Genomic DNA, 18,528 nt, shown 5'->3' with positions numbered 1-18,528 from the left:
ATTCAACCATCCACTCTTTTAAAACATTTTTTAAAAAATTCCCCCAAAAGCAAAGTTTGATTTTGCCATCTTATATAAGGACACCTTTTTAATGTGCCATTGTATATAATGGGACTTGAGCACCTACAGATTTTGATATCCACAGGTGCTTCTGAACCAAAACCCATCAGATTCTAAGGGCCCACTGAATAGCGGTATATAAATAAAACAAATTATTATTATTATTATTATTTCATAAACTTCTTTCTTCGTTGGGGAACATATTGATTCATGCAATGCATAATTTTGAGTCTGAAATTTGCTGTCATGAGGTGATGCTCACTGACCTGAGTGGAAAAAGGATTATAGATAAATTCATGGAGCTCTGGCCTACTACTGGCTATTGAGAGTGATGACTAAGGCCCTATGAAGACTGGCACTTTGGGCCAGCATGGGGGCAGAGTTGGGGCGTAGTGTCCTCACAACGCATGCGACTCCACCCCCAAGTGCTGTGATGCACGCATCGCTCTACATAATGTCATCGTCACTGCACTCCTCTGGTGCTGCTTCCACATGATGCATCACTGAAAGAGTGCTGCATAGCCACGCCACCACAGCTATTGCACCCTTTCCAGGGCACAAAAAGGAGCTGCTTTTTGCAGCTCCTTTTTGTGTCCTGGAAAGGCCGGATTGGAGTCACGGTGTGAGGTTGCCACAACCCCAATCTAGCTAGGAAAGGGGCGTCTGGAGGCTGCCCCTTCAGGGCTGTACGTACAGCCCCTAAACTGTTCAGAAAGTAGCAGTTCCTGGGAGGCAAATATCAGGGGAAGAACTGTTGTCTGCATGCTCTGCTTTTGGAATTCCTGAAAGCACCAGGGCCAATGGTTCCCAATCTTGGTACTCCAAATGTTGTTGAACTACAATTCTTATCATCCTCACTATCAGCCACATGGGCTGGAGTGATGGGACTGTAGTTCAACAGAATCTAGATGATCAAAACTGGTAATTACTTATCTAGAAAAGATTATATGAAAATTGTAGCATCCACATGTGTTGGACAATGGATTGGACAATGTCATAAACCCATGTATTGGGCAATGTCATAAACCCACAGCCAGCTGTGCACAAGACACCAGTTACCTGGAGCTCTTTTATCTTCTTCTGGAGCTGCATCACTATGGCCTGCTCATCTTCAATCTTAGAGTTCATCTGATTGATTTCAAATTCTTTCCTGATAACATAAGAACGTAAGGAAAAGAATACAAGGGGTGACTGTTTTCAGGGCAGGAATGTCATCTCAGAAACAGCTGCTACTGCTGCTCATCAATGGTCCTTAAAAAACACCTAGGTGCTACATAAAGTCAAAATGGATTTGTAGGCCTGGTACATACCTGGGGTTTTGTCTGGAGTGGCGGCGGCCTTTTTTCCTGCTGAGGGCATGACGTGACGTGCGGATGCTATGCATCCATTACATCATAATGGCAACGCCTGTACGTGCCAGGGTTAGGGACCGTGCGGTTGCTGCGCAGTCCCGTAACCCTAGCACAGCGTGAGCATGGTGCTATAGCACCGTCTGTACCGCACCATAGTCTATGCAACACAAAGATCCAGCATCGTTTAGAATTATGTTAGCCTGAGGAACTAGCTATGTTAAGCTTCCTGCATTTTGATCTCCCTGATAATGCCTAATCACCTGTAAAATTCTACAATGTGGAAACCACCCTGGAGGAAAAAAGGAAGCAAAGCAGCACATTGGAGCATGGAAAGTCTAATCTAGCATGCTGGTCTCTGTTACATAAGCATTGAATCAACTAGGAGACAGCATCCCCCTTTCCTCTTTTCCCTTTCCTGTTAATAGGACACAGATTTATGGAGTTTCCACCCCACTAGTGAGGAATCACTTTTCCTAGTGGGGTGAGAGGCATTTAGCAGCCTTACAGAGTGTTTGGCCCACAAAGCTAAACATGTTCACTAGTTACATACAGAAACCCACCAGGAGCTGATCAACCTGCTGTTTTTGGCTGCTTTCCCCAGACTGAAAACCCCAAGGGGTATCCAAGCACCTAGCAAAGCTACATTGCAGACCTGGTATTTAGTGGAACTACATAATTATGAATCATGCTCACTTCTCATATTATAATGTTAAGTGTTAGAAAGCTACAAGTATTTTATGGTATTAAATCAAGTATTATCTGCAGAAGGAAGTAGTGGTGAACTGTGGCCTAGTAGTTATTACTGGATCACAGTTCCCATAATCCTGTATCACTGGTTATTCTGAATAGGGCTGGTAGAAATTGGAGTCCAATGACATCTGGAAGGCCACAGGTTGCCCATCTCTGCTTTAAGGCTTAAAGCACCTTACTTCTTTAACTTTTCTTCCAACTGCAGCTTATCATTCTCCAAATCCATGACGCTTTCTTGAGTCAGCTTCAAGTCACCTTCCAGTTTTCGTTTGGCTCTTTCCAAATCCATCCTCACTTTCTTTTCTTGTTCAAGAGATCCCTCAAGCTATAGAAATGCAAAAGGGAAAAATGAGCCCATCAATACCTAGCAGATCACAGACTTTAACTGCACCATATGGTTTTGTAAACCACACTAAAATAGGAAAGACCATAGCTCCCTTTATAAACTCCTTAGAGGTCTATCATCATCTGGAGAGCCCCTTCTCCATCACACCACTTTCCTAGACTCATTTTGCAAGAAGAAGAAAATGGTGGCTACTTCCAACACTTTAGGGACTCCTTTTACACCAGTTATTTGCATATGGCAAATAACTGGTCCAACATTTAACATTGGCCCTATCAATCAAAGCCAGCCAGTTGTCCAAAACAACAACAACAACAACAACAACAACAACAACAAACTCCACAGCTCACAACCTAAACCATTCTTCCCCAACAAAGTGTTTTCCATATGTGCTGGAATACAATTCCTGCTGTCCTTAGCTTGCATGTCCAGTGGCCATGATGGGAGCTGCAGTCCAAACAATTTTGAGTATACCAGATTGAGGATGCAACTTACATCATCTACTTGCTGTTCCAGTTTCACTTTGGCTTTGCTTAGAGTGTTGACTTTGTCCTCCTCTGCCTGCAGGTCATCCAAGGCCTGCTGATGAGCTTCTTGCAAGGACTTCTTTTCTTTTGTAAGCTTGCTGATGGTCTCATCAAGTGCTGCCATTTCCTCTGTCAAATTTTTAACCTGTGGAAGAAGAAAAACAAAGAATATCTTTGTAAAGGTCATTATACATCAGTTTTTTCATTGCTAGCTTAAAACAGTTGCATGCACTCCAATTGTACTAGACCCAATGCTATGCATCAGCATGAGGAAGCCTCACACAAAGATATTCTCAATCATGGAAGAAATGCTGGGCTTTCTTGGGTTGTCTGATATCACATCAAGATGGGAAAGAAAGGAAATCAGATAGCATATTGAAATATGAGAACCCTGACCTAGCTTTCTGTTTTTCATTACTGAGCTGCTAAATCTAATCAAACATAATCAATCAAACATAATTCCAGTAACAACTCATGCAACACCTTGAAAATTCCATAGTTCCCTCATAGATCTGGGGGGGGGGGGGGGTGACAACACTTTTTAAAATGCCACCCTGTCATTTTAGGCCAAAAATGTAGCAAAATGCCCCATTTGTCCTAGAGGATGGATGGGGACATATTGGAGCAAAATAAAATTTTGTTTGATATGTTTTAAAAAATTGCCTCAGAGGTTCCTAAGGAGAACAAAAGCAGTCCTAAGGGGCTGCTGGCCAAACTTTGCCCAACCCTGGTCTAAAAAGATAGCAAGACTAGGTTTGGTAAATTCCTAAATGGGAAAATAAATAGAAATCCCATGTAAGCCTGCTTGAGGTCCATAATGCAAGAAAAATACAATATAATTGTACTAAATTAGAGTTTTAGTGTGATGGTGAGACTTACTCACCCAACTATTTTTCTCTGATGGCAGCACAATGGGTCTTTTTATCCCACTGCTGCCACCAATATGTGATGACTACCTCCCTAGCTTCCACCAAATTACACAATAAGACTCTCGAATCCCTCACTTGAGTGACTCCCACACTTTTCCTTTACTTCTGGGCCACTATGTAGGAAGATGGGGCACTCACTATTTTGAGTGTTCTGAGCAATTAAAGTATTATTAATCGCTGGTAGCATTTGGCTTATAGTTTCTTAACCTCAAGTGATCACGTGTTGAATCAAAACAAAAAAAACCCTTTATTTACAAGATAGTTGGTTACAGTATCTCTCTTCTGGTTGATATTCAGAGTTCATACAGTCTTTATGTGCTTAAACAATTATATTCTAGAAGTGGTCTCTAGGTTATAGTTTCACATAAGACATTTGACTTGACACCGAGCTTTAAAGCTTTGTTGCTACTTTATGATTTTTCAGCCAAACCAATTCAATTTCCACACTTGACCACTTTTTGGCCATCCTGGTTACCCAAAACCCCTTTTAACTGCCCCTTTCAGCAGTGTATCTCAGCCACCTTGGCTAGAAAAACTCCTCAGGGTCTAAGAAACCTCTAACTCAGAGCTCTGTCCCTATCTGATCCCTATCCAATTCCACACTTCCCACTCATCTTATTTATACTTGCTCCTGGGAGTAGCCCCCACCATTTCTTGGCTAAACTCCCATTGGCTGATGTCAGGCTCACTCTGATTGGACATTGCGAATGTCCCAACCTGTCTTTTCTCCATTCTTCCGGATGTTGTTAAATTGCAGCTCTCATAAGCCATCCTTATTGGTTAAGGTGGCTAGGACTGAGAAGAAATGAAGTCCAACAACATCTGTAGGACAATACATTCCACAGCCCTTTGTGTGTCTGTGCCTCTAAGCTGCCTGTCAATTTATGGCGACCCCGTTCCTTCACAGGATTTTCTTAAGCAAGGAATATTCAGAAATTGTTTTGCCAGTTCCTTCTTATGAAATATCTGGTATTCATTGGAGGTTTCCCATCCAAGAACTGTACTAGAGAATAAATGGGTGGTGAGGTTATACAGCTTCCTCAGCTTGCTCAGATATTTCTCAGATATCCTGGATAATATCTTGCATTTGTCATTGAAAACAGGGAATGTTCACAGAGCAACAGCAATGAAGGTGATAAAGAAGACGCATCTCTCCCCACACAGAGGTACATGTTTCTTTCATCAAGGTAACACACTGAGGAGAAAGGATACAGTTCTTTGTACCTCAAATGTGAAGAGACAGATCACATTCCAGTCATGGGCTTCTTCTGTAATGTTAATTTTTGTATGTCATCTACCAACATCAAGCTACCCCAGGAATTATTTTTTTTAAAAAAAATCCAAGCATTAGAACTACCTTATTTTCAGTGGCATGTTTTTCTTTCTCAACTTTTGCCAGCGTTATTTCAAGGTCATCAATGTCTTTCTTCAGCTCAGAGCATTCATCTTCCAGCTTTCTCTTCTTGGATGTCAGCTCAGAGTTCATCTCCTCTTCATCTTCCACCCGTTCAGTCAGTTCTTTGACTTTGGCCTCCAGCTGGATCTTGGATTTAATCAGCAAGTCACATCTTTCCTCTGCATCTGCCAGTGTATCTTGCTCCTGTTGAGATTTACAGACTGCATTAGTGGCTAGTAGAAACATTTGTTAGCAAACAGATTCTCCTTCATGGTTTTCTCCATCGTCCAGGACGCCTGCATACACCCAAACATCTGTATACCAAATTCTAAGATTGGAGGGAGCCATGTAGTCACCATTGTCCCCAGTGCAGATGATTAAGAGCTAAAGTCAGAGTAGGAAAGTCTCTTTCTAAAGGCAGTTGTTTTGAATCAGAAACTCCTCAAAATAATTTATTACCATTATCAAAATTAACATGCTACTTTACTTGTAGCATTACTCACCACTTTTTTCACTCCTTTTTTTTTTGAAAAGGAACCCCAGAATTGATAAATGAATAGCATAAAACTTGAAAAAGTCTGCTCAGAATAGTTCTACAGTGACTTTTAACAGTGACTACAAAATATTATTCTCTGCACCAAAGAAAGCAATATTATTCTCAGAGATGTGATATTCTGCACTCATGGTTAAACAAAAAATAACTTATTTCTGGTGACTATACTACTTGTAACTTCTACTTCAAAACTCTGGGGAAAAAACATCCAGACCTGAAGATCAAGGGGAGCCCACTAACCCTCAAAGTAGTTGATTTCCTTGACAAATTTCTCCTGAAGTCAGGACATTTCTTTTCATTTTGCAACTCAGCCTAATTTCCAGCAACTTAAATCTATCATATGCCGTCTTGCCTTGTGAGGCAAACCTTTTCAATGTGTAGCCCTTCAGCCATCATGTCATCTATCGTTCTACTCTTCTAATGTGGGAATATTAATTGTGCGTCCCATTATAATCTGACAGATGGATCATGGGATTGACTGGAATTTCCCATCCTGGCAAAAGGGTTTCTCACAAAGCCCATTAATTATGGGTTTGCCTGGTGGGGATCAACAATATAATACACTTATTAAAAAAGCAGATATCAAAACTAAGACTTCTGGTTGGCAATGGTGGAAAACTGAGACATAAAACAGACAACAGAGCTGGGACGTGCTTCCCTTTTTTGGGTGTTTGGGTCACACAGGAGCCCCATTTTCATAGAAAGTAGCCTCCTGGGCAAAAAAGACTCAGAAGAGCTCTCTCGGCTCCATTGCCTGCTCAGGTGTCTGAAATTTGACAAACTTAAGACCAAACAGAGCCTGTACAGCCAAATTAGATGTAAAAGAGTGATGACTGGACTTAGCACTGTTAGACCAAACAGATGATAAAAAGTGGCTAAGCAAGCTTTCCCAGAAAAGGTGTTTCACCATATGCTACCATCATGAAAGGTAGCATAGTACAGGTCCATAAGTATTCATAACCATCCAATGCTATACGTGTCTGCTCAGAAAAAAATCTGTGTTCCATGGGGCATACTCCCTAGTAAGTAGAGTTAGAACTGCATCCTAAATGAAATTAGTGTCACAGACATACTACTATTGTGTAGCCACAATTTCTCATGTTCCATCTGACACCAGACTTAGGAGAATGAACGAGTTAATAATTATAAACCATTTAAAATGTTAAAGCTGCAATGTGTAATGACAACAAACAGTCAGTCACATTGGGACACAATGACTGAGTTCTCATACACAAAAATGTGTATTCTGTTATCTTTAAAAATAATTTTCTTGTTATTTCAGTGGCACACTTGCAAATTGTATGTAAAATGCCACTTCTCCAAGTTTAACATTTCCTTGTTCCAACATTTTACCATGGTAACCGACTCTACATATTGGAATATGGATTAAAATGTTATTATTTATATCCAAGCATTTTAAGTTTTTTAGCTCATTTATTTACATGTAAAGTATTGTAAACTAACTCACAGTGAAACTAAGGTTGCAATTCTTAGCTGAACAAATTATGGAGACCAGTTATTGTTATATTCTTTTAGGGTATTTATTTAAAGACAGAAGCCAGAGAAGTCTAAATTTAATTCAAAATAATGTAGCTATCAACTACCAGCTGGATATGAATGTGTCTAATGACTGCCTTTTACCGTGAGAAAGAAATTCTGAGAATATTTAATCGCAAGATACAATACTTGAAAAGAATAAGCAGCACTTATTTCTTCCAGATTCTGAAGACTTTAAAATGTACAATGTAAAATTGTTAATTTCCACAGCTATTCTTCATCTAATCATGGCTCTCCTTTGTAGTGTTATATACCTCATTGCACATGTTCATGATTTTTAAGTGTGTCTGTGTGTTGTTTGCCTTCAAGTCATTTCTGACTTATTGCAATCCTAAGGCAAACCTATCCTGGGTTTTCTTGGCAAGTTTCTTCAGATGAGGTTGAGAAAGGGTGACTTGCCCAGGGTCACCCAGTGCGTTTCCATAGTTGAGCTTGATATCCAGAGTCATAGTCCAATGCTCAAACTACTATGACAGGCTGGTTCTTGGAGATGTTGAGACTTGGTTTGTCTTTGAAGTTCTTAAAGGCTGGACAACAAAGTCAGCCCAAGTTTCAACATGACCAAAATATATTTAACGAGCTAGAAAGGACCTGTCATGTTTCAACCTGTTATGTACTTTAGGGCTTTTCTCATGATAATAAACATCTGTGAAGACCTTTCTGTTCCAAATAAATGACTAATGACTACAAGGCCATAGTTTAAAGAACTAAACATAGTTTAAAGAAAAAAAGCTTGTGCTGTGCAGGTGTTGTGAAGACAGAGCTTAGTAGATAGGGGCTCTCAAAGCACATATTGGATTGAAATCTGTGAGTCCATTCAAAAATTGAAGTGTTTTGCTCTCTATTATGTTCATTAAGAGTCTTTTCACGTGGTTATGGTTATGGTGTTTGGTATGTCCATGTGGTTGCCTTAGTTTTTTTTTTTTTTTTAATGCAGAGTTAGTATTTGATTGTTTACAGGAAAAACAGGTTTTGACTTCCAAGACACCAGTTTCCTTAGCATTTTGATTGGAATCATTTGTCACTAGAAAAATGATTATTTTTCCAGATATAACACATCCATGAGTATTGAGATTGTGGAGAGATAGCTGTATGTCTGTGACAAGCACCTGTAGGACAGTCTGTCTTACATAGCTAATGTTGTGACATGGTACATCACTATTCTGTGACATCTTGATTTTTTAAAAAAAATGCCTGAAAGCTCTGTGCTCACTTATTGCCTTATTCCATGGTGGAAATGCTTGTAGTGTCTACTTTTTAAACAAAAAGAAGAAGGGATGAACCACAGCAATATGAACCCTGCCTCAATGCCTTGCTACACTAATCAATTTTCAAGAGTGCTTGTAGGAATTATTTTGGGGAAGAGTAAAGCTGCACTGTTGTGTGAGCAAAACTCACATGCATAGTACAGGCAACTACTATGTGCATGTTTGCCTTCTGTGTGAGCACACATGCTTCAGTCCATAGTGTCATGTTTAGCGACATTTAAAAGCTTGCAAACAGTTGGAAGGAAGCCCTAACTACTTGAAGTGTGGCAACACTAAAGAGAAGGCATGTTTACATGGAATCAGGTAAATATTTATAAAAATTAAGAAGATGGGCACCATGCCCCCTCCCAACAAAATTAGTAATTAAAAATATATTGAGTATTTCTGAAATCACCCCCTTATCACAACACTGACAGTGCCAAAAGATTTTTCAGGGGATGTGTCTCCATGTTCTAGAATTACTTCCCTCATCTTGGAAACACTGGTGAACACTGCTGGAGTATAACAGTGTATTTTCTTTGTGGGGGGAGGGAGTATTTTTGCAAAGATTACAAATTAATCATAATTTCTCTATATTACTGAATATCATGGTAATAGTTGTCACATAACTAGAAAAATGAAAAACATATCTTTAAATTACAATATCATATGCACAGCCTAAATGCATTTGCATATACATACACATAGTTTCATGGGGCTGAAGTGCCAATTTGGTAAAATATGATGTTTCTAAAGAATTTATTTTTATAAAAAAATGTTTTAATATAAAAATTTAAAAAAATAAAATTTAAAAACTAGGGACTCTCCTTTCTCCTGCCACTAAGCCTCACCCCATCTCTTCAGTATTTTAAAGAGACACAGGTGAAGGCCACAGCCCTTTCTGCTGAAAGGCAGTTGTTTGAGGAGCAATGGTCTCACCTCCCCCCCTTAGAGTGTCACCTGAAGCAGTCCATACACTCCACATCCCCCTAGTGACACCACTGCATATATTTACCAGGCTGCACCACTGTAACAAAAAAGAAAATGGAGGTGACATGACATTAAAACACTTCTAGGGCTAGATGAAGGGCTGGGATACATGTTGCTCATCCTTGCTCTGAACTGTTGTCTCTCAGCTGACTCTGTAAATTGATGCAGATTCAGCCGTAGAGATTGGATTCTGCCTTAGGTATTCGGGTTCTGGTGGCTCATTTATACAAAGACAGTAATTCATATCCAGTGATCAACATGGCTTAGTCCATTGTACTTCCCGTCTTTTGAGGGCAAATGTTAAGTTTTGGGGGGAAACTGATTCACAACGGCTAGCAAGAATTGGTATGGGAGCAAATGAACTGTGGTGCTCATTCCCTGTAGCCCTGGTTTATACATCTTGTCCTTTAAAAAAAAATCAGGATGGAGCCACAAATACAGGGGTCTTCCTAGCAGGAAGGCATATTTTCCTCCTCCCCTTTATTCAAGAGACCTCAATATGGCAGTGTTGTCATTAACATGAAGAGTTAATGTTCTTCTGTCTGTCCTTGGTCCAAAAAGCAAGTGAAGCAAACCAAACAATAGCTCTTTGGTTTTGTCTCAGGCAGTTCGAGAAAAATTCACATTATCTGCTCCATTCCCCCTTGTACCCCATGGTGAAAATCTTTGACAATCTGTTCTCAGTCAAAGCCAGTTCTTGTAAACAGCACTGGTGCCTTCAGATTCTATTTTTACTAGATACTGAGAAGCATACTCATAATTGCTCTGGCAAAGTCTTCATCTCTATTTCTCTATTCATATCACTTTATGATTCATAGCAAGAACCATGCAATTAAATGAATTGTATTCACTGTATTAAGGAAAGAAAGAAAAATGTGACTCTTCTGTTAATGCACCTTATAAAGTATGATCTAGTTCATAAAAGTTATTCCTCCATAAAACAGATAGCTTTTGGAGACCTAATTGTACCAGCTTTCTGGTTCATGTTAAAGAAAATTATGCTATTGTAAATCTCATGCACCACGGCCAAGATTGGGTCCAATACATCAACAAAAATATTTGATCCACTCACTGCTTGCAACTGAAGGAGCAGGTCATTCTTCTCCTGAACCAGAGAAACTTGTTTTTCTTCCAGCTCTTTCCTCCTGGCTTCCGATTTCTCCAAGGCCTCCTTTAATTTTAGGAACTCTTCCTTCATATTTGCCATCTCTTTTTCAGTTTCTGCAGATTTCAGCAGGGGTTTGATCTTAAAGAAAAGCTTCATCCATGGCCAGTTTTTCACAGCCATAAAAGCTCTGATATTCCATTGGATCACAAGGAGCGCGTCTCTGGTTTTAAAAAGAAGAAGCAAATTCTCCTCAGTTTTCAAGGTGTCTAAGTAAGATATTTGAAATTTGTAAATTTTTATTCTTAATGTTTTGGCCCTCTCACATGATTAAGGCTTTTTTAAAACAAAAATTACAGTAAAGGCTATGTGTGATTTATTTATTTTTGTCTTACTAAATCCTACAGTATTTGGACATGATTTTAAGGTTCTAATCTTTCTTTTATATACTACATAGAGTACATATCCACTTCTGCGCTACATTTTTCACTTTTAAGTAAATCGAGAATTATTTAAATCTCTGATGGCCTTTAAAAGCACATTCAAACATAATAACAGTCGCTACTGTCAGTTTGTATGCTATTGTATTGTTTCATCATATTAATTTGTACTGTGAGCTGCCTTGAATATTCCATGAGGTCAGGAAGATAGAAGATGGACATCTACAGTAATATCCATATCCGTATAAGCTATCTATTGCTTATTGTTATTCTGCATTGCTTTCTAAAGAATAACTTTTTATCCTTTATAAGAAAGGCCATATACTGTACCAGCATTTACCATTTGTCCTCTAACATTCATTCCAAATGATATTATATTGTACTCAGAGAGCTTTGAAAAATTCTTTCTCTGGACTATCAGGAAACCTCACCCAGCCCAACCAGTGGCTTGAGAATATAGGAGTTGTAGTCTGACAAAACATTTCCAAATTCTGGTTGTACTGATTAAGTATAAAGAGAAACAAAAAACATTTTCTATTCCCTTTCAGAGCTTCATAAGGTCAAAATAACTGCCAGATGTCTTACATCAAAGAATCACTTGTGTTCTAGTGATATTGTCCCTTCCCATCAGTCAAGAGAACCAGCATGATGTAGTGGTTGAATTGGACTATGACTCTGGAAATTAGGGATTGATTACCCTCTAGGCCATGGAAACCCATTGACTGGCCTTGGGCAAGTTACACACACTCAGCCCCAGAAACCTCTATGACAGATTTGCCTTAGGGTCATCATAGGGAAATGACTTGAAGGCACTCAACAACACCAATCAACCATATTGCCAGTTGGGGAGAATTTGTCCTCAAACATGTCACAACATGAGCAGACTGCTCCATAATACCTTCGCTCAACAATCTTCTGGAACTCAATGCGCATCAATTTGCCTCGTGCTCTTGCCTGAATGAGTGTTAAAATCTTGGCTAGTCTCTCATCCCGCATTTCTTCCAGATGTCCCAGGAGGCCAGCCTTAAAGAAAACCTGGAAAAGTACAATTCATTTAGGACCACTGCAGAATAAAGTCAATAAACCTGTGTTTGTTTAACATGATCATTCAGCAATAATATAGGATAAAAGCTGGCATTAGTTTCCACTACAAAAAAATCCTCTAAAATGAATGTGAATCTAGTGAGAAATAACACAAGTTCTACTCAGTAGGTCTGTTTTAGTTGAAAGTAACACTGTCTTTAGCCTCCAGTCTGATTAGTTAAGGTTGCTACTTGTACGAACAGATTTCTAGAGCAGCAGCAGGATAATAAGGATAACAGCATAAGATCTTGTACCTTGTCCTGGCAAAGTGTCCTTTTTATGGAGATGTTCATTCGCTACCACCCTTGATATGTTTTTACATCTACCACACTTACAATGATGCCCCACTTTGCTTAAAGGGAGAGGAAAGGACAGAATTTAAAATCTCAACATTTTAAAGCTTGTGATCTATGTCACTATCTTTCTCAATGTTTAAAAAAATCATAAAGATGACTATTAATTCTACTCTCTTTCATTATCCATCAATTTCCCTGAAAAGCTAGCTATTAGTAATAATCAGTGCCATTTTAAAGCATTACAGGTACTATCAGACCTGTAAATTACATATCTCCAGATGGCAGGCTACTGATCTCATGTCAGATTTACTTCCTATTCTATTTTTAATTTTATCTAATACCGAATATTATGATTTGCTTTTATTCTAGCTATTTAATCTGTAGGGTTATAAATATATTTTTTCACATGGGTTTCCTGACCATTGTCAGTGCCCATTTCCAGGAACAAACTAAGGTTTGTCAAAACAAACTTCTTATCTAGGGATAGAAAAATATTTGTAAATATGACAATCTCAGCAAAGTACAAAACCCACAAAAGAGTGATACTTTATTGGCCAATCAAAATTCAGAAAATACATCATGCAAGCTTTTGAACCATCACTGGCTTCTTCATCAGACAAAGATGTTAAAAATCATACAGGCAATTAAAAGTGATGATATTAGAGTTATGGGCCTATATATTATCACAAATGCTATTTCTGTTGTCAGTTAAGATGGTCTCTAGAGGAAGACCACAAACCAGACGGATAGATTCAATTAGGGAGGTTATGGGCAAGTGCTTGCAGGATCTGGATAGGGCACTGAAGGATAGGGATTCTTGGAGATGTCTCATCCACAGGGTTGCCATGAGTCAGAACCAAATCAAGGGCAGCTAACACCAATAAACAGTCTCTGCCAAAGTAGTTTTTACACTCTCAAACAGTAATCAACCATCCCAGTTTAATCCAAAGGGGTAACACAGGGACAAAGCAGATGGCCCTGTAGAAGCAGCCTCTGGCTGCTCCAGTCACAATCACACTGGGCCACCGCTGTGGTCTGAATCTGAATCTGCCAGAAGTCAGATTATTCTAGCTTTTTGCTGTGGTGGCAGACTCCTTCTGGCAGCACAGGAGTGGCTTCTTGCTGTTTTGGGGCATGCATCGTTTGAAAACCACACCTCTAAGGTAGCGAGAAGCTGCCATATTTTGCCTGTGTGTTTTGGGCCACAGTGCATTCTCCATCATGGGCTTTATTCTTCACCTTATTTCCATCACATAATGCTCCTATTTTCCCACTAACATGCACCATATGGAAGAGTGGATTTGTGGCTGAAGCAATCAAGCCTCTTACAGGACCAGTGGAGAAGCATAGAATCAGGTCTCATAAAGTTTGTAACAGAAAATCTGAACCCTGCACACATATGAATGTAATATAATACTACATACATATGAATATGTAAGTAGAGCTTGACAGAATGCATGATGCACACCCCCAAACATTCACAGATGGGGTTGAACTTTGGTGAGAGAGAATACATGAATATATATTCAATTATTCACACTAAATACATGAACACTGGGGAGGAGGAGGGATGATGACATGTCATCCCCTGGAAGGAAGCAGATATCATTCCTTCTTCTCAGCCATACGGGGACCGGGAACGAAGGGCAATAAATGACAGGTAACAACATTTCAATCCATTAAGCAACAGAAAAGTAACTTCCCTTGAGATTCAGGCTGCCCCTGCCCTATGTAAAACTATCTGCCCCTTTCTTATGTTGAATTTCTCAAGAGGTCCTTATACTGTTACATCTGGGAAAAGATTTAGAAAATCAAATCCCGGAGAAGTTACTTTTGGGGCTTAGAAATACTAGAATCCCACAACCAGCATAGCCCATTGTAATCTTATGGATGGGTTTTCCCATAGCACTATCTTTATAGCCATTGCTAATGATATTGCAATGGAGGTTACCTGTGTCCCAAGCGAAATACCAGAGTACACTCTTCCTTTCACTCCATATCAATTTCAAACAGTTGCAGATGGCTGTTATGAAAATTTGCTCAGATTGGAAATGATCATTTAATAATAATAATAACAACAACAACAGCAACAACAACAACAACAACAACACAACACCTCCTAAAATCCCCCAGCCAGTATGATGACTGGCTGTGGACGTCTAGGAGCTGTAGTCCTCCAAAACTAAATTTTCCAAGCTCATCTAGGCCTTTCACCCATCTTTTTGGGCAAACCAGCATTGCTCCCTCAGTTACACAAGCAGCTGACACCAGAACACTCTATAACAACGGATGTATAAAGGAAGAAACTATCAACTTCTTAGTGTGCCTAGGTCTCAGATCAGTGGACTGCTGTGTATATGTGTCCAGTTGGCTTTGTTTTGTTTATTTGCAATCAGGATGTCTGTATCTGTCTGCACTTAAAGGACTCAGCTTACATTCTTTTGCTTGGCATAAGAATCCTTGCTGCCTGTCAAAAGTCAGAATGTTTTACTTGTAATTCCTATCTTAACCCCATGTGTAGTTTAAGTAGGGCAACTGTTGTAATATTTATACTCCCAATGTCTGTTTAAAAGGAAACATTAACAAACCCAGTCATTTGCTAGGGGCTGTGCTTCGTGCGGGGTTGAGGGAGGGTTTTGTGTTTGGGTTTTTTTGCCGCAGCATTGCCTTTCCTTCTTCCAGCACTATCCTCTGTGCTGAATCTACATAACTCTCTCCTTACAGGGGAAATTACATTTTGGACTCGAACTCCCATAAACCCCACCCAGTATAGGCAATTCTAAACAAGTAACTCTGCTACCTGACATGTCACTTTTTTTAACATAACTCTTCTATTGGGATTATAGGACTGTAGTCCAAAAGGTCTTGATCATCAACTACAATTACATGAATGTGGTGGGTTAAGACCGGCCATTTGGGGCGGGCTGTACCCCCCCCTTTCCCCGGAGTATCGGGGCCTCAGTTGCCAGAAGCGGCAGCCGCTGAGGGCCTGATCTGCCGCTTTCCCTGCTGCGGGAAGCGGCAAAAGGACGCTTCCCGCAGCCTGGAAAGGGGTGTCCTTGGGGCTTACGCCCCAAGGACACCACGCGTGCGGCGGGGAGGGAAGGGAAAGGGCGTCTTGACCCCCTTCTCCCTTTGGCGCTGAGCGCAGCCATTGAAGGCTGCGCCCGCGGACCAAACCAGGCAAGGAGCTCTGAAACGGAGCCTCTTCCTGCTCGTGAAAGGGTGCATATGGCCCTGGTTCGGAGCGCAGGACGTCACGTCCGTGCTGCCCTGTTAGAGGCGGCGCGGTCGTGACCTCCTCATGGCGGGCGGCGTGTGGAACGGCCCGCCGCCCATTTGTGCATGCAGAGCGCGCACTGTGTTAGGGGGATGCAGAAGCACCACCCTTTCTACCCTAGTGCGCGCTCTGCACGCACATACATGGCCGCCTCGCGTAACATGTCTACACTTTAGTATATATATGCCATTAACTTTCACCTTGAGATTTCTCCTCTTCATCCTGAGGACCAGAGATCTGGCAACCCTACCTTTGGCCACCATTTTGGAGTAGAAGTGGCATTGTTTTTCATGATGGGAGGCATTGCAGCCTACCCGGGGATGGGGTTAGGGATGGAAAAAATGGTCAGCAAAATAATTCTTTATTTTTGTGCCTCGCTTCTTTACCCCTATTGTTTCTTAGAAAGGTCAGGACATCTGATATCAAGCTTCTAGCAATCTCTTCCCAAACCCTATTGATCATGTCCACATCTGTTTAATTTCATCAGTGCTGCATCATCAAATGCTCTCAGCTGATTCCCTGAGCTGAAGAGAAGATTAAAACAAGCTGCTTTACCTTTGTGTGTCCAAAGCGGTACTGATTGATATCAATATCTAAAGAACCAAGTAATTTTTCAGCAGCTTTTCTACTGTCCACAAATTTGTCCTCGGGAATTGCAGAAGGATTTAGAATGCGGTACCTGATAAGTGCAGATAAAGAACACAGAAATGAGATTCTGAACATAATCTTGACTGGAAGCTTTATCTCCTCCCATCCCAGTTCTATCCATGAGAAGGGAAATGTATTCTGTACATGCCCACTTTTAAAAACATCACTACATATTGTTGAAAGACAACTATAATAATATCATGGCATAGAAAGCTCTATGATAAATTTGCCTTAGGGTTGCCATAAGTCAGAAATGACATGAAAGCACACAAAAACAAAAACAATATCCTTTATGCCTTTCAGAAGGAAAATTAAGCTGCTTGTAGAAAGAATTTAGACAGGAAATTCAGTATTCTTTTCAGCCTTCAAGTGGACAATTCTCTAAAATGTTTAACTATAAATCAGTAGATTTGCATATCAAAAAAAAAATCTTCAAGGAGCTTAAATCCTGCCTTTCACATCAGATATCTGATTTCAAATTCTCAGTAAATGTTTAAGTGGCTGGGAAAGATCAAGGGTGGATCAAGGGATAGATCAAGGATGGGAAGCCTCTTTAAGTTGGAGAGACGAATTCAATTACAGAGAAATTCTCAAAAGGCCACATTTCAGTGGCAGATGACGTCCAAAGTAAAAAGGGTTGCACAAAAATACTAGCATATTTTACCTTAAAGCTCTTACTCTCTATAAATAAGCCTTATGAGAGGAATTTAAAATGATGGTGTTATGGAGAAGAGCATGGGGTCTTTTGGAAAAACCCAAAGGATCAGACCAAGACCACAGAATAGTCAAATATGTATTTCTTAGAGGACGTACCGAATGGAAATTCATAAATAAATTTTAAAATTCATTTCAAAACTCCTCAGTTGTCTTCTTCACTTGTTAAAATTGAAAATAAACTCAATCCAAGGTAGCATGTCAGATCACTACCTTGGATGGTCGTTAAGTATGATAATATATTTGAGAGAAGACAACTGGATTTGTGTAAGATGAGTGTTGAATCCTATATGCAACCTGAAATCTAGCTAAAGAAGGCAGGAACTGAAACATTTTGTTAATTCATTTATAAAGCTCTATTTATTAATCACTCTAAGAAATATACATCAAAACTGATACAGATATATTGATGTGATTAACAAACAGAACTTTATAAACATAGCAAAACCTTTGGATTCTTCTTCTTTTTGGTTGCACAAATAAATGGGAGCTGCATACAGACATGCAAACACAAACACACACGACCTTCCTATGTTAATAGAACGTTATAGAGATCTTTTATCCCAATGTAAATAATATGTGGAAGAAATTAACAGCAACAGTTACTGAACTGAAAAGAAAGATCCTAAAGAGACACCACTAATGTTTATACCACCTTTGCTTAAAGTCAGCATAGACAACTCTGTTTGGAAAACCTTTGCGACAAATACGAATTCCTTCCAAGACACCATTACAGCGAAGCTGATGAAGGACAAGGAAAGCATCCATCACACCTGGGAAGAAAAAAATAGTGAAAGCGGGGGAGAAGAAATTTATTATAATCAAACAATGAGAACATTGTGTGTGTGTGTGAGCGAGAGAGAGAGAGAGAGAGAGAGAGAGAGAGAGAGATCTAAGAAGATGTACCATCAAAAGGAAGATTTGATTTACCTGGACTTTTTGTTTCATTGGGAATAATACAGCGCACAAAGTGGGGAGCTGTAGATTTTAGATTGGTCATCAGTTTGTTTAAATTTTCCTGTAAAAAGAAAGGGAGAGTAAAAACTAGTTAAATCATAGAACTGTTTTCACCCATCAGCACATGGAAGATTATCAGGAGGCAAGCATCCTTCTCTGGTCATTAAACCATCTCATTTGTGGGATCAGGGAGAAGATTATCACACACCCCTGCACTTCTCCCATTCCTCTCCCATTGGTAAACAGTAATGGGCCCATCATGTGGTATTAACGGAAACTCCCATTAATACCAAATGATGGG

At 39.8% G+C, this 18,528-nt stretch overlaps 1 protein-coding gene across 2 annotated transcripts in view; it reads right to left on the bottom strand.

Moving 5' to 3' along the window:
* Nucleotides 1-18,528, bottom strand: part of LOC121917203 (myosin heavy chain, cardiac muscle isoform-like) — a 115,760-nt gene that overhangs the window by 42,640 nt on the left and 54,592 nt on the right. For both annotated transcript variants that reach the window (XM_042442947.1, XM_042442948.1), the window contains 9 exons: nucleotides 18,201-18,288; nucleotides 17,926-18,043; nucleotides 16,464-16,587; nucleotides 12,148-12,284; nucleotides 10,777-11,032; nucleotides 5,319-5,561; nucleotides 3,001-3,177; nucleotides 2,342-2,487; nucleotides 1,120-1,210 (listed from right to left, as the gene is read on the bottom strand). In XM_042442947.1, coding sequence (XP_042298881.1) covers nucleotides 1,120-1,210; nucleotides 2,342-2,487; nucleotides 3,001-3,177; nucleotides 5,319-5,561; nucleotides 10,777-11,032; nucleotides 12,148-12,284; nucleotides 16,464-16,587; nucleotides 17,926-18,043; nucleotides 18,201-18,288 — 1,380 coding nt within the window. The remainder of the gene's footprint in view (nucleotides 1-1,119; nucleotides 1,211-2,341; nucleotides 2,488-3,000; nucleotides 3,178-5,318; nucleotides 5,562-10,776; nucleotides 11,033-12,147; nucleotides 12,285-16,463; nucleotides 16,588-17,925; nucleotides 18,044-18,200; nucleotides 18,289-18,528) is intronic.

This window comes from Sceloporus undulatus, unplaced genomic scaffold (assembly GCF_019175285.1).
Source record: "Sceloporus undulatus isolate JIND9_A2432 ecotype Alabama unplaced genomic scaffold, SceUnd_v1.1 scaffold_12, whole genome shotgun sequence".
In the NCBI taxonomy this organism is placed as follows: domain Eukaryota; kingdom Metazoa; phylum Chordata; class Lepidosauria; order Squamata; family Phrynosomatidae; genus Sceloporus; species Sceloporus undulatus.
This window is presented reverse-complemented; position numbering and strand designations above follow the sequence as displayed.